Raw genomic sequence first — 16,470 nt, 5'->3', positions numbered from 1 at the left:
ATTAATAGGTTGTTCTATTTGCCTGGTGTAATCAACATTGTGCTTTTACCACCCGTGGAAAGCAGACGGTAAACTGAATTTTATTCAAAAGAGATGTTTGTGTACAGTTTATATCAAACATGGCAGTAATAATTCATCAAATAATAATCAAATAATGGGGAAGATTCTTGTAATCTGGCATATCTCAAGATTTTCGGTGTAATCTAGTGCACTTTCGGCATGTTAAAGAGATGATTCAGGTGTCTGGATTACAGATGTAATGCTGTACACTCCCGGCAGAGTGTGTCTGCTGCATTCTCTGCAATATGGTGCTCAAATTAAAGTCAGCAAAGATTTTGTTCGCATTTGTGCCGTTGCCTGATCTGAACAATTTCTCTAGTGAATTGGGCGTTAAAGCAGTGCAGACAGTGCATGTAAATAAACAGCGCTTTTACTGGGTGCAAGTCATTCTTATTTTTAATTTATTTAAAAAAAATTTATGAGCAAATCTAGCTAGATTGTTCAGTATTATTGATTTTACTTATGAAATTAAACAAAAGCATTGTGAATAGCACTTATTACATAACCAATCAACTTTTTTATGTAATGTTATGTAATGAGTTTTCTATGTACTAAAGTGACTTTGCAGGACACGTTTCTGTAAGATATTTTTGCTACAGTATTTTTTTTGTAATTGAAGCATACAGCACATTTCCCAGATTTTCCGATTGCAGTATAGTCCACCAATCCTTCATTCATACTGAGTGCACCGAGTGCATAAAGATCAATAAAAATTAGCCCACCATATACAAGAGATGCCTTTGAAAAGCTTTGGAGCTCTTTCTTTTTTGGTGTGAAACTTGCTTAGCACATCATTAATATTTGCCCCTGACGATGCTGTTTCTTGGAAGCAGTCTTCGCCACTGCTACTTTCAGATATGACCCTCTCTTCTGAGCTCTCAAAAACACCCTCTGCTGCAGTCTGATCAGCTCTCTAATCAGAGAATGCCCTTAATGGCCTCCCATCACTATAAGAATGCTTAAATTCCATCTGATTTCATTTGACATTCAGTGGGAATTCAAGTCACGTGATTCAGTACACTGGTTTTACATGTTTAAAAGCAATCATCATATAAAGATTCAGGTTTACATGTTCAACGTTTTGCTTGTAAATAAAGCAGGTGACCTCATGACTTGAAAAACAATTTTTTAAGCTGATGACTTTAAATTAGAATATTATAATCTCTCTTAAAGAGATTGTTTACCTAAAAATGAAAATTCTGTCATCACTTACTGTTGTTTACATTAAATGTTAGCCTCAGATACCTTTCACTTTCATTGCATCTTTTTTCCATAAAATAAAAGTGAATTGTCTCAGAGACTTAACATTCTGCCTAACATCTCCTTTTGTGTTTCATGGAGAAGAGAAATTCATTTGGGTTTGGAACAAAATGAGGGTGAATAAATGTTTTTTTTTATTTTTATTATTATTATTATTTTTGGGTGAACTAGTCCTTTTATTTTTTAAATACTAAGGAAGAGCCTTCAAATCCATTTTTGTGTTTTCATCATTAATTTATAGTTTAGTTCTCAACAGGCACACTTATTATAACCCTGGCGGCTCCAGAAGATGTCGTTTAAATTTTACAGAAATATTTTCCTCTTTACTAGATGGTGCATCAAATTAATTTTCGCTTTCCTCGTTCCCTGGGGAAGCCTAAATCTTTTTTGTTTGTGTTATCTATCACTTATTTATAATGGTACACTAGATTAATGGCATCCATTTCTGCTGTCAGGTTTGCTTTTAGCCATCCCTGACTTCATCATTACGTGCGCAGCGTATGGCTCAGGGACATTACTTTTCAACTCAAGTGAGAACTGCAGTCCACAAATACTGACACTTGCTTGTTCACATGTAATTTGAAGTGAGAAAGGGGGAACAGCTTCGTAGCTTAATTACCCCAGAGATGTGCTTTACTAAAAAATAACATTCTAATGTAACATCCACACACAAATATGGCTATATTCTACATTACATGTGCCACAGTACACACTTACTCAACATAAATAGCTATAAGTTGTGTTATGCAGAATTATTGTACGTTTCCATTATAATGCTGTTCTAACATTTTATACTGGCAGTTGTAGCCCAGTTTACTCGCTTAGGAAAGCAGTTCCCACGGTGATCATAAAGAGATTTAACTACCAGGACCCCATGCCTTCAGACAACTTATTATTATCTGATAAACCAAGGTTTTGGGCTAGGAACTGAACTAGTTATCAGGTTTATGGTGAATATTGGTTCATCAATTTTGAAGAACGTATTAGGTCATCCAGGTAGCACATGCATCCATAAATGTCATGTATTATGCACTGTATATATACTGCATATTAGAGATTCACCAATGTATTAGCCAAACATCAGTAAGGGATAATGTAGAGTCAGCTGGTTGTTATCGCTAAATAAACCCCTTCAGGGTGATACCTGATCACCCTGTCTGGGTTGATTTTGTGATAACAACCTGCTGACTGTACATGATCCCTTACTTAAAACCGATACTGATGTTTGGCTAACACACTGGCGCATCTCTAATAAGCAGTATCGCTGTACAGCGAAATTCCATCTCCGGTTTGCGCCAGAGTTCTATTGGTGTTTATTTTGTAAATAACGGCCATCAGGCTGCTCATTATTCAACTTATTACAAGACAACTTGCCAAATAAATTAATAAATGGTCATAATTTATTTATTTGAGTTGAAATGATTTTATTAGCCTACTTGTAGAGATTGCACAGTGATCCGAGAAGTAGGAAAGATGACTCGCAATACCTGGATGACCGGTCTAAAATCTCTTAATTCCCGGACGTGAGGTTGTAACTCAGAAAGCTTACCTTTCACCGCAGGTTCTGCATTGTGAGGAGATATAAATATTCAACATGGCGGAGGAGAGAACAGTTTCTACAGTGAATGACTCTTGAACTGGCTGTGCGAAATACTCGAGGGGACCCCCACTCAGACGGTTATTTTTACACAGAGAAAATAGGATGTATTTGACCAGAATTCCTGTTATCTTCAGCAAGCTGACTAACACAACACTGCAGTTTGGGACTGGAATCGCGACAGATGCCGGTAATCGCACAAGGTCAATCGCGCTCTCTGTTTCTCCAATGACTTGTTAGAAACAGCCCAAGCCGTCGTTTCTAAAGTGACATTTTCGAATTAGTTATGGTGGCTTGTGTGCATTGTTTGAACTATCAACGGCAGATCCTGATCTGTGGCGTAAGAATTTAGTTCCATGCACAAATGCATTTTTCGTGACAGTCCTTCGTTTTCCCTCATTTTTCAATCTACTTGTTCTTTGAACTGTTATACAATATCACACTCGCAATCGTGGTGTATGGCCCTAAATCCGTATGGCTGTGATTACCTGCGGCACTCGGTCTGCGACCTTGTAACTGCAGCCGTCATGCTGATGTAGGGCCATACAGCACTCTTGCTTATGTGATATTGCTTAACTAACAATGAACAATACTTTTACATCATTTATTAATCTTCGCTAATGTTAATTTCAACATAAACTAATACAATTTTTAAATCAAAAGTTGTATTTGGTAACATTGGTTAATGCACTATGTACTAACATGAACTAACAATGAACAATTGTATTTTTATTACCAAACATTAACAAAGATTAACAAATGCTGTAAAAAAGATATTGTTAATTGTTTGTTCATGATACTTAATGCATTGCATCCCTACTGCGTATTGCATATGCAGGACCAGTATCATGTTAGTATGCTATTTTGAACATAGCTACACTATATTGCCAAAAGTATTCGCTCATCTGCCTTTAGACACATATGAATTTAAGTGACATCCCATTCTTAATCCATAGGGTTTAATATGACGTCGGCCCACCCTTTGCAGCTATAACAGCTTCAACTCTTCTGGGAAGGCTTTCCACAAGGTTTAGGAGTGTGTTTATGGGAATTTTTGACCATTCTTCCAGAAGCGCATTTGTGAGGTCAGACACTGATGTTGGACGAGAAGGCCTGGCTCGCAGTCTTCGCTCTAATTCATCCCAAAGGTGCTCTATCGGGTTGAGGTCAGGACTCTGTGCAGGCCAGTCAAGTTCTTCCACACCAAACTCGCTCATCCATGTCTTTATGGACCTTGCTTTGTGCACTGGTGCGCAGTCATGTTGGAACAGGAAGGGGCCATCCCCAAACTGTTCCCACAAAGTTGGGAGCATGGAATTGTCCAAAATCTCTTGGTATGCTGAAGCATTCAGAGTTCCTTTCACTGGAACTAAGGGGCCAAGCCCAGCTCCTGAAAAACAACCCCACACCGTAATCCCCCTTCCACCAAACTTTACAGTTGGCACAATGCAGTCAGACAAGTACCGTTCTCCTGGCAACCGCCAAACCCAGACTCATCCATCAGATTGCCAGATGGAGAAGCGTGATTCGTCACTCCAGAGAACACGTCTCCACTGCTCTAGAGTCCAGTGGCGGCGTGCTTTACACCACTGCATCCGACGCTTTGCATTGCACTTGGTGATGTATGGCTTGGATGCAGCTGCTCCGCCATGGAAACCCATTCCATGAAGCTCTCTACGCACTGCTCTTGAGCTAATCTGAAGGCCACATGAACTTTGGAGGTCTGTAGTGATTGACTCTGCAGAAAGTTGGCGACCTCTGCGCACTATGCGCCTCAGCATCTGCTGACCCCGCTCTGTCATTTTACGTGGCCTACCACTTCGTGGCTGAGTTGCTGTCATTCCCAATCGTTTCCACTTTGTTATAATACCACTGACAGTTGACTGTGGAATATTTAGTAGCGAGGAAATTTCACGACTGGACTTGTTGCACAGGTGGCATCCTATCACAGTACCACGCTGGAATTCACTGAGCTCCTGAGAGTGGCCCATTCTTTCACAAATGTTTGTAGAAGCAGTCTGCATGCCTAGGTGCTTCATTTTATACACCTGTGGCCATGGAAGTAATTGGAACACCTGAATTCAATTATTTGGATGGGTGAGCGAATAATTTTGGCAATATAGTGTATATGGTTGTTTTGCTTTAGCTGTACTAACTGTGCTTCAAATTTGCCAGTTGGTGCTCTGGAGTGTTCACATGCTTGCGCCGTTAGCATGCAACCTAAAGAGCTTATACCATTACTCTGTCTCGTGACCTCTTCAAATCAATAACAGTGAATATGCTGTCTGTTTCTCTGGACTCATGCAATGAGCGTTTCTGCTGTATCCCTCAGTATTAAATGGTGGAGAGTGATTTGTGGGAGTCCATGTCCTGTTTGAAACAGGAGCAGTGACTGTGGTGTGTTTGTTGGGGCAGGGCTATCTTATTTCATGAACAGACAGAGTATTTTGTCATGCGTCAGCTCTCCATGCCTCAAAGTGCCTCCCAGGTGCAGGTCATTGAGTGTAACAATGGCAGACCTGCACTGGTAATGTTATACAGTCATTCAAAGCCTCACAGGATGTCGAGATTAAGCATATTCATTAGTCATGTATATTTACAGCATACTATTTATTAGAACCAGTCACTAATAAGGCAGTATGACACTTCTGTCCTAGTGGTGGACTAACGGAGATGTGGTTTGTGTCCTTGATCTTTCTGCAATATGCCAAAATCGTGTACAACTGTCCATAGCATTTAAAGGTGCTGTAATTTTAGCTTTCTGAAACTTTCACTTGACTGAGCCGTTGAATTAGCCACGCCCCCTCATTCCAAAACCCTGCCCTCCGAAGATCATTTCGAGACCAACACCGAGCAAAAGAGCAGCATTGTTTGTCCCTGTGACTGTCAAATTCAATAGTGGCACACTAGCGCCCTCAACTGACAAACATTATGAATCATAGCCTCAATGATCCGCTTCAAATACAACACTATGAGAACAAGCAAAATGATTGACAGGTGAAAAGCGTCAAGTCAAGTCATTTTTATTTGAATAGCGCTTTTCACAACACACATCGTTTCAAAGCAGCTTTACAGTAAATCATGCATTAACAGAAAATGAAACTGTAATATCTATAATGTCTTAGAGTCATCATTGTGTAGTTTGATAAAGTACCACTGTGAATTGTGTTTAAAAAGTAGTAATTAAATAATAATTGTCGCCGAAGGCGGCTGTGGCAAGGAACACAAAACTCCCTAAGATGTTGGTTAATGGAGAAAAATAACCTTGGGAGAAACCAGGCTCACTGTGGGGGCCAGTTCCCCTCTGGCTAACAATGTGAATATAATAATGCCAATATAAATTATTAAACTAAGTAAGTGTTAAGGGTCAGTGTTTAAACAAAAATTTTGTATGAACTGTAAGATTAATGACTAATGTGTTTGAAGTCCATCCTAGATTAACTGCAGAAGTTCATATAGATGCACTGTCCTTTGTTAGTTGGCTGATGAAGGCTTTTGTTGGCAATTAATTGATAGTCCATGTATTCCATTTTAAGAGTGTAGTCCATCATTAGACCGAGGTGATGCAGGCAGAGATCAGTTAGGTGCATCGCAGTTCAACCGACCGGTAATATTTGTTTGCTGTTTACAAAGTTTACAGCTGTCACAGAGACCGGTGAGATATCTCAGGACACTTATTTCATTAATATCTTTAAGGGAGTATGACTTTTTTTGCATAATCTTCCATGAAAAAATCACTTACAGCACCTTTAAATGAGATGTGTTAACAGAAAAAAATGAGATGTCATTAGATTTTTACAAGAAATCAGTTTTCTTGCTGCTACAAATTAACATTCTGCAGGGAAAGTTTTGATCACAATTGCTGCAGTGCATAATACATCATATCATGAACAAGATAAACGATCAATGCATGAGTCAAACTCATGCAGAATGGTGAAAATATCTGGCACTTTTTAAAATAACTGTATGTCCCTGCATGTGGCCTTAAAGAAATCATCTAGAACAGTGAAATCGCTCAAAGTGGCATGAACTATTTCTGTCTTGTAGTGGTACACCAATCGCCAAAATTTTAACACAGTGATTGGCCGATACCAATCCGATCAAGTTATATGTTAATGTCCCACACTGTGAAATGACATTCAGTTTACATTAATTGTGAAATGCGTACATTTATTTGAATTGAAAAGTTAAGAATAGTCCTGTTGTCACTATGAAAGATCATTATGACAAACTGACCGGTAAACACCATGAGAGAATCATACACATTAAGCTGAAAACTGCTTCCGTGAGAAATCAGTAGAATTTTTTTCATTTTTATTTGTATTTTATATTTTTCCCTTTTTCACCCAATTTGGAATGCCCAATTTCCAGTGCGCTTTTAAGTCCTCGTGGTCGCGTAGTGATCCGCCTCAATCCGGGTGGCGGAGGATGAATCCCAGTTGCCTCCGCGTCTGAGACCATCAACCCGTGCATCTTATCACGTGGCTTGGTGAGCGTGTTGCCACGGAGACATAGCGCGTGTGGAGGCTTCACGCCATCCACCGCGGCATCCGCGCCCAACTCACCACGCGCCCCACCGAGAACGAACCCTTCCTAGCATCCGGGCCAATTTGGTTGCTTAGGAGACCTGGCTGGAGTCACTCAACACGCCCTGGAATTCGAACTAGCAAACTAGCGGACTCCAGGGGTGGTAGAAATCATTAGTATTTATGAATAATTTTGTTGTAATGCAAACCATTAATTAGGTAGCAACTGTGTAAAGAGGCATTTCCTTTATTGAAGGTTAGTGGTGTTGCAACAAATATCTTGATTTGGTTCTCACAAAATAGCACTGAGATGAGTGACTGATGAGAGGCTGAGAACACCTGGTAGTGAGCATGTTGGAGAGAATGAAACTGAGAGGGTGCTAAATCAATCAAAATGTCTCTATTGCATCACACAACGTAAGACTGTCTTGACTCACATTACATCAAGTTTACTCAGATTTGTATTTGTTTCTTTATTTGTTGTTTGATCCATATTTACATCAGTTTGCAGTATCTTTGTCCTTTTCATCTCTTAACTATACAGTGAGTCAGAATTACTACCATAATGAATCTTGAAAATGGGCACCTTACAATTTGTACACATGGAATATTTATTTATTTTTTTTTATTTATTTTTTTTTAACCGCAAACAGGCATATTCATCTTAATTACAGCATGTTTGAAAGTATAAATTGTCAAATGCTTAGAATTGCCAATAATTCGCCCTCCAGTGGCCGCATTGTCATGCTCTGAAGGCTGACCAAATGCTCTTTCATTAGAGTAGCAGTGTATGTGTGCATGCTATAATTAATATAATATCAGCTATGAATCTAAGCACTATCAACTGTTTGCAGATTTAAGACAAATAGCAAATGGTGGCTGATCGATCGGTGCATCTTGGCAACACTCAACTATAGTGTTTCACAGGAGAAGGATCACGTAAGCTCCACTCTTTTTACTCCTATTTTTAGTTGCCACATTATATTGCTGAATAACTTGGGGACATTTAGTCACTGATAAGCAGTTCTCATGTCTAGACTACAAGTGTTTTCTGGTTTTGTTTGAGTGAGATTTTATGGTAACCATAACCATTCATCTGTTATTAAGTGGCTTGAAGAAGTTCTATGAATGTTTACAGTCCTGTACGCATTGACTAACACTATCCAGTACATTATTGTTTGTATTCATGTGTGTTTAGTTGCATAAATCAGCCTTGGCTCTGCTAACACTTGCTAAAAATATTTAGCCTGACCCAGCGTTTCTCATTGCCCTGCAGATATTACTATATATAAGAAACAGAGGTTGCCTTTAAGAGCAGATGCCTCTCTCTCACACCTTTGTTTATCTGGCAGAATTTTGGTTACTGAGTAACTGCGTGAGATAGCGCCCTGTTTTCAGAGAGCAATTGCCAGTGATAAGACTTGTGTCAGTGGACTATTTAAGCTCTCTGGTCATTGAGTTGACCATTGACCCTTCAACCTATAGAGTATAAGTGTTAAAGGCCTTATGAGGTCACTGTTGCATCTTTATCTGACTTGTGTAGTTGTACAGGTTGTTTGAAGAAATTGTACATTTTGAGTAATATATTTATGTATTGGGGTGGGTAAAAATATTTATTTTCTGATGCATCGCAATCTTCATTTGAACAATCTCTATATCGATTCTTTTTTTTTTCCCTCCCTCCCCTTTTCTCCCCAGTTTGGAATGCCCAATTCCCAATGTGCTCTAAGTCCTCATGGTGGTGTATTGACTCACCTCAATCCGGGTGGCGGAGGATGAACCTCAGTTGCCTCCGCATCTGAGACTGTCAGTCTGCGCATCTTATCATGTGGCTTGTTGAGCGCGTTACTGCGGAGACATAGCGCATGCATCCATGCACAACTCACCACGCGCCCCAACGAGATATATAACCACATTATTGCGACCACGAGGATGTTATCCCATGTGACTCTACCCTCCCTAGCAACCGGACCAATTTGGTTGCTTAGGAGTCCTGGCTGGAGTCACTCAGCACGCCCTGGATTCGAACTTGTGACTCCAGGGGAGGTAGTCAGCGTTTTTACTCGGTGAGCTTCCCAGTAAAAACTCGATATCAATATCGATACCCTTGATATTGATTCTTAAATCAGAAGATCAATCTTTTACTCTGTGTGCAACCCTGCACTACAATGTGAGGAAATCACTTGTTTTTGCAAACAAATTTCGTGCTATGTGGCTAAAATGTATGTATTTGGCAACTGGCTGGTAAGTTTTTAGATTTCACTCACCAGTGATTGTGTAGTATAGCAGTGGCATATTCAGCAGTGAAATCCTTTCACTGCGTGTTGCGAGTATAAGTTGTTCTGTGTAATGTATGTCCAAAGACAAGATCCACACGATTTGTCATTGAATAGTGTCTCTTTTAATACCCTTTCTGTTCTCTACAGTCAGTTGTTGATCAAAAACAAAAACAAAAATAAACATTTAATTCTAATCATGCAGATAAAGCCGTTTGAGTGTCTCTCGCTAACATGCGCTCATTTACAGAAACTCTTTAAAGAAATGCCGGTTTTGTCAAAGAGACAGTACCGGTTTTAGCACGTGTTCAACAAATCATTGTAAATACTTGTAAATAGTACAAATAATGCAATTAAACAATAAGCATGTAACAAAAATTTTTTATATGAAATGTAATATATTTATTGATTGAATTCATGGATTTGTTGATTTTTTAATAAGCCAAAATGTGACCAAAATGATGAAAAAAAACAAACAAACAAACAAAAATATTTAGTAAAATGTATATTTTCATAATGTAACTAGTTTAAAGATCCCCTGTATAACTAACAGCATTGACTAGACAAATAGACATAAGTGCTGTGAAAATATACTGTGAAAAACAAGCATCGCATTGAAAAAGTGTGTGGTTCCGTTTATTTGCATGGATATTTTGTAGTGCAACAACATGGATAGACAAAATGACCTAGTTTAGGAAAGAACAGCAAAAGATATTCTTTGCCATCAATTATAAATAAATAAAAAGTCAGAAAGGCATTTTTTTCCCTCTGGAAAAATATGAATGCTCCCAAGCTTCAGTAGCGGTTGTTGCCCCCTTTGGCTACATCTCCCCTTGTAGATGGTATTCTCCTTATGGAACACCAGATCTGCATGATGTTGAACGATTACTGACTTCTTTTAAGTAGGAGTGTATGTTTTTCAATACAAGGAAATTATATGAATTAAAGATAAAAATGTTACAAATTTAAGATTAGTAAATTGTTTCAATAACAAAATAAACCTAGACAGGGTTATGTATCACCTGAATCACCCTGAAGGACTGCACATTATTCTGCTTATTACATGGCTACTTCACCAAATAAATAAATAAATGGATGGGTAACATTGTATATTATATTCACCATTTGCTATATTGAAAGCACTACAGCTACACATTATGTGAGGTTTTTCCTTGTGAATTTCATTGTTTTTTGAAAATGTACAGTAATTTCAAATTAGATGAATGCAACACGCTCCAAAAAAGTTGAGACGGGCAATTTAAGACAATTTGACAAGTTGAAATAACAAGGTGATGTGAAACAGGAGCTGTTAAACAGGTAAGGCAATCACGTCATAGTATATAAGGAGCCTCCAAAAAGAGCCTAGTCCTTCAAGAGCAAGGATAATTAAAGACTTGTCAATTTGCCAACAGATGCTTCAGCAAATAATCCAGCACTTTGAGAACAATGTTCCCCAGACAAATTAGAAGGATTTTGAGCATTTCACCCTCTACAGTGCACAATAAAGGAAAAGAACACGACTGATGTAATGTATTCTTGAAATTTTGCATTTCAACCACAGATGACGCTAGAGAGCACAAAGTTACATAGTGCAGCTTTAACATTAACATATTATGAACTCACAATGAAAAATTTTATTTTTATAAACTAACATTTATTAAGATTATTATATGCTGTATAAAATATATTGTTGATTGTTAGTTCATGGTACCTAATGCATTAACTAATGCCCTTGTTAGCAAATGGAACCTTATTGTAAATTGTTACCATTATATCTACATCTGTAACAGCTCTGATTTGTGGTTTTCCACATTCTAATAGTACCCACCCTTTTCAATTCTAACCCTGAGCTTTCATGGTTACAATAGTTTTTGCACTCTGACCTCCAGTGATCTTAACACAGACATGTGCACACCAAACTGCTCTTCCTCAGGGCCTCACCTGATCATAAAATGGCTCCCTGCCACCTCTTCACTTCTTGTGTGGGAGGAAAGAGCTTGTTTTCTGTGCCATTCTCTCTCTCTCTCTCTCTCTCTCTCTCTCTCTCTCTCTCTCTCTCTCTCTAAACTACTATCTCCTGTTTTTCACTCACATTTATGTTATCTTGCTAAAATGACTACAGCAGGCAGAAAGAAAAGAGGTGGATGATTAATATTAGATATAGGTATGGCAGTGGCAGCGTTCTGCCTATGGACAATAATCCCTCTTGCTTTTGTTCCTCCCGTCCCTTGAGATGAACACAGCCGCTGCAAATGTATCACTGTACTGAAAGAAAGCCCTGCACAATCTCATTAAACTGTCATTGCCGCATGCACTGATATTAAGCTCATATTTTTCTTTTACAAAAAACAGACACCCTGTTTGAAAAAAAAGGAGAGGCATACTGTAAAGAATAAGACATGTTTGTAAATTGAGTTTGTGCTCGTCACAATAGTACGTTAGAATTTTAAGGATGGAGAGAGAGAGAGAGATTGTTTGTATGTATGTGTGTGTTTTTTATGTTTTTGGGGTAAATCGGACCGTTGAGCAGAATGGCAGAGAATGGAGTGAAGGGAGTGAAGGGGTGGGGCCTTTTGGCTCCCCCATTCATATTATGCAAATACCTCTGAGCCTGAGCATGCCTGATTGGCTGGCTGTATGTGTTGCTGGCTGATAGGATAGATAAAGCAGCTTTCAGCAGTGAGGCACTAGGGAGAGGAGGAGAGTGCTTATAAGGAACAGAGAGAGAAACGGAAGATACAGAAGCCTTTTAATGTACAGCACAAGCAAAGAAGCAGCAGCTAGTTCATTGATTCGGCCACCTGTATTTACTGGCTGTGCACTAAGAGAAGATTGCGCAAAGGGAAGATTTTTTGAAACAAGATTAATGTGATTTGATTGACTCTTCTGTGGCCGCTCCTCCGGCAGGTAGCCCATTCACAAACAGCGGACCACTTTAAACGCTGTGACGGGGGAAAAGATGAGGAAATGTTGAGTGACACTCCTCCTGCTCCCTCCTTTTACATGGATTGTTCATCTTGTCCTGGATCTCAGCCGTTTTCAGGAGACCAAGCTTGGCCATTGTTCAGTTTATCAGGCTGAGCTCAGGAAGCTGAATAAAACCAAGGAGACATGTGAAGAAAAAGCAGACAAGCAATCAGCGTGAGTGCAGCGTCTCTTTGCACCTGCCACTGAAAAGACAGCTCCGCCAGCACGGCTTTTGTCATCTGCCCGCCTGGCGAATGAGAGACGGGGGCCTCACGGCAGAGGGGAATGGAATCCAGCCATGCGGCTCTGACTGGTGTTGTTGTTTGCCTTGTGCTGTCAGTGGGCAGCTACTGCTTCCAGATAATCTCAAGAGTGTAGGCTGAAAATATTCCCTGCCTGCTCCCCTTTCCTTCTGTTCTGGGTATGCCTTCTCACTAATAGCCACTCTTGGGCTAAGACAAGTGACACAACTTACTTGATTAGTTGGATTAACCTACTAGGTGGACGGATGCTTGGCTTCCAGAGGGGGTTAAACCTCACTTGGTTAGTTTAATGCAGTCTTCTTTGAAAGTGTTGCTTTAGACTGTTTTCTGCATCTGTCGAGGACTGTGCTGGTCTGAATATTTTTCTATTTTCAGGTGCCATTTTTATAAATAACTGTCCATCGGTTGTACAGAGGCGGTAGTTTACATAGAAATAGAAGATATCAGAGAATCTCTGAAGATTGTGAGGCGAATTGAAGGAGAGGCACAGGAGAAGAATTCCACCCTTCTTCCTTGAGCACGGGTGGAATGATGTTTTGATGATAGCAGAACTGAATGGATGAATGATGGAAGAGTTTTAGGGAAACATACATTCCAGCCATTTCGCATTCTTAAGAAAGAGGAGAGTTACAGAGACATTCTGTTCTGAAAGCTGGCCTTTCTCTGAACCGCCTAAAGCAGACAGTGAACAGATAACAAGAATGTGAGCCATGTGCTGAACTTATCTCCTACTCTCAATTGACTCTTGTCAGACATTGACAATCGGTGTGTCCTTATGTTGACCCATTTTCTCAAATTTTCTGTTTTCTGTTCCTGGATTAAATGTTGAAAATCTACACTGTCAAATAAAGGACAGATTTTAATTGTTTTTTATTTTGCAAAGAGTTTTTGCCAGCACTTTTACAGGCTCACTTTGGAACGGTTGCACTCAAGACTGTTGTAGCATGTGGTAAAGTTGTTTAACAGTCATTCGCTAATCTTGTATGATGACCACATCTCTGTTTTTCTTTGGTTACTGTGGATGGGTATGACATCAGTAAAGAGTACATTTCCAGCACTAAAACTGATGAGCCAGTCAGGATTTGCCAATCTCTACATGAATCCCATCATTGATGTCTCATGGAATTCTGGTGACTCTTGGGTAGAGGACTTTATCCAGTACTAGGAAAGTAAAGCAACTTTGCTAAAGTCAGCATCCAGACACAAGGCAGTAGAATGGATGACTCCAGTATATTGAGGCGGAGAGGTCTCCAGGTAAGAATGAATATCTCTAGTGACTTAAAAAGCATTATAAAACACCCTATAAAGGATGTTTAAACTTTATTTTGTTTTGGTGGTGTTTTGGTGTTTTTCAGTGTGACATTCTATACACAATTTTAAAAACAATTCTTCCATTCTTATATAATTAGTGTACTTTCTGTTTTACACCTCAAATTATCTGGGGGACTAAATGGAATATTTGTAATAAAAAAAAATAAAAAAAAAAAAAATATATATATATATATATATATATATATATATATATATATATATATATATATATATAAATAATTCAGTGTTGCACTGCAGGACCATTTAAGTAATCTGCAAAAAAACTAAAGGGTGATTAAAAATGGTGAAAAATAAAGAAAGAAAGAACTAGTGACCAGTTACAGCATCTAATTTACATTCCCTAATATGTGCAGATATATTTTAACCTAAAATCTAGATGATCCATAAAAAAAAAGTTCATGGACATTTATCAACTCTCCTTTTATTACCATCCCTGCTGTGCCCCCTGGTATTACTCCACTAAAATTTTAGTATTAGTCACAATATTTCATCATTCCAATGTGATTTCTTGCACAGTCTTCATTGTTGCTGCTATCTGTCAGCACTTTCATAAACTTTAAGCACTGTAGAAAGCAAGGAAACCTGGCTTTGGGACAAAATAGGAACCATTTTGTCAACTAATGTAAGCTTTTCAAATGTGAATGCATGGCTCTCACTGATAACACATTGCAGTGCTCTGGGATGGATTTTAAATGAATACCTAGTTGAAAACAGCATTTTTTGCATCAACGGCAGTTTATCACGTTTGCTTGTCTGTCCCTCATTCCTCAGATTATTTGCTTACCAGCTGCCCCAACTCTTTTCTGCTTTGAATATTTATAGGAACTGTCAATAGTCATCATAATGACTTGGTGCTTTACATTACTACAAACTAACTGTTTGTGTGAGTGGCCATACTTATAAAAACTGAATCAGAAAGAGAGAGAAGTGCACAGAAAAATTATTAAAGAGTGTTTTAGATTTATTTTTAATCTTGCTCAATACTAGGAGTAGGAAGAAGAAACCTTTAAACCAGTCAAGCATGAATTGGCCCCCCCATTGCTTGTTACCATCTCATCATGGGGCCAGCTCAACTCTTTGTTTTGTTCAGTTATCATCAACTTACCTTCCCCCAGTGTGACAAGACCTGTACATTCAGGCTGCGACTCGCCTTGCACAACACAGACACATATCTTGCCTATATATATATATATATATATATATACTTCAGTAGACACGCACATTAACGCGTAATCACTAAGCGCACATGCTAAACTGGGGAGTATAATCGTGCACACCTCAACAAATTTATTCCTGGCCCTTTTCCCACCCACCTCCTGTACAGCCTTCAGTTTTTCTGTAATAATATAACGGTCTAGGAGTGTGTTCTGTAACTGCTTTCAGTCAACATGCTACAGTTAAAATAATTTTCTGGGTGCAGTACAAGTTAAGCTCAATTAACAACATTTGTGGCATAATGTTGATTTACGGGAAAAAAAAATACAAATAATTTCAACTCGTCCCTCGTTTATTTAAAAAAGGCGAAAATCTCAGTTATAGTAATTCACTTACCATTTGAGTGAATGGGGCCAGTACACAAAGATTAAAATTAGGGATGTCTCTGTACCATTTTTTTGAGAATGAGTACGAGTACCGATACTTCATTTTTGGTACTCGCCAATACCGAGTCCGATACCATTTTCTTTCTTTTTTTCCCCTGAACTCCATATCAAGTTTATTTAAATTTTATCATCAAAATGGTGTTTAAATAAATGAATTAATTAAAACTTTAATCAAATTAAAATATAACAATTAATTTACAACATAATATTGTATTATTATTTATGGGTCAAGCCCTGAAAGAGAGAAGTCCTCTATTGTGATCATTAGTGTTCTTATTATTATTCTTCTGCCATGGGAGTCTATGGCAGCCCATAGAACTGTTCGCAGGAAAGTTATAAAATTTTGCACACAGCTAGAGGACAGTCTGAACTGATACCACAGCAAATTTGGAGTCTGTAACTCAAACCTTTAGCGCCACCAACAGGTCAAATTTTCACTCATGTTTATGCTATAACTTTTGAACTGTAAGTCCTAGAGACAAAATTCTTCTGATTCCTGAGCTCATGCCGAGTCGATTGCATACCTTGATTTCGATTTCCACCCGACTAGATTTTCCGCCATTTTGAATTTTAAGGAAACACGTTTTT

The 16,470-nt window shown here is 38.7% G+C and overlaps 1 protein-coding gene across 6 annotated transcripts in view; it reads left to right on the top strand.

Annotated features, from left to right (window-relative positions):
* The window catches only part of LOC127448744 (microtubule-associated serine/threonine-protein kinase 2-like), a 218,729-nt gene that overhangs the window by 101,352 nt on the left and 100,907 nt on the right, over positions 1-16,470 (top strand). Inside the window, exon 1 of one of the 6 annotated variants that reach the window (XM_051711557.1) lies at positions 12,445-14,203. The exons of the other annotated variants lie outside the window; for them this stretch is intronic. Coding sequence (XP_051567517.1) covers positions 14,165-14,203 — 39 coding nt within the window. The 5' untranslated portion in view covers positions 12,445-14,164. Of the gene's footprint in view, positions 1-12,444; positions 14,204-16,470 lie in introns of those variants that run through there. 6 annotated transcript variants of the gene reach the window in all.

Source organism: Myxocyprinus asiaticus, chromosome 12 (assembly GCF_019703515.2).
Source record: "Myxocyprinus asiaticus isolate MX2 ecotype Aquarium Trade chromosome 12, UBuf_Myxa_2, whole genome shotgun sequence".
Classification (NCBI taxonomy): domain Eukaryota; kingdom Metazoa; phylum Chordata; class Actinopteri; order Cypriniformes; family Catostomidae; genus Myxocyprinus; species Myxocyprinus asiaticus.
The sequence above is the reverse complement of the archived record's forward strand: the minus strand, read 5'-3'. Positions and strand labels throughout refer to the sequence as shown.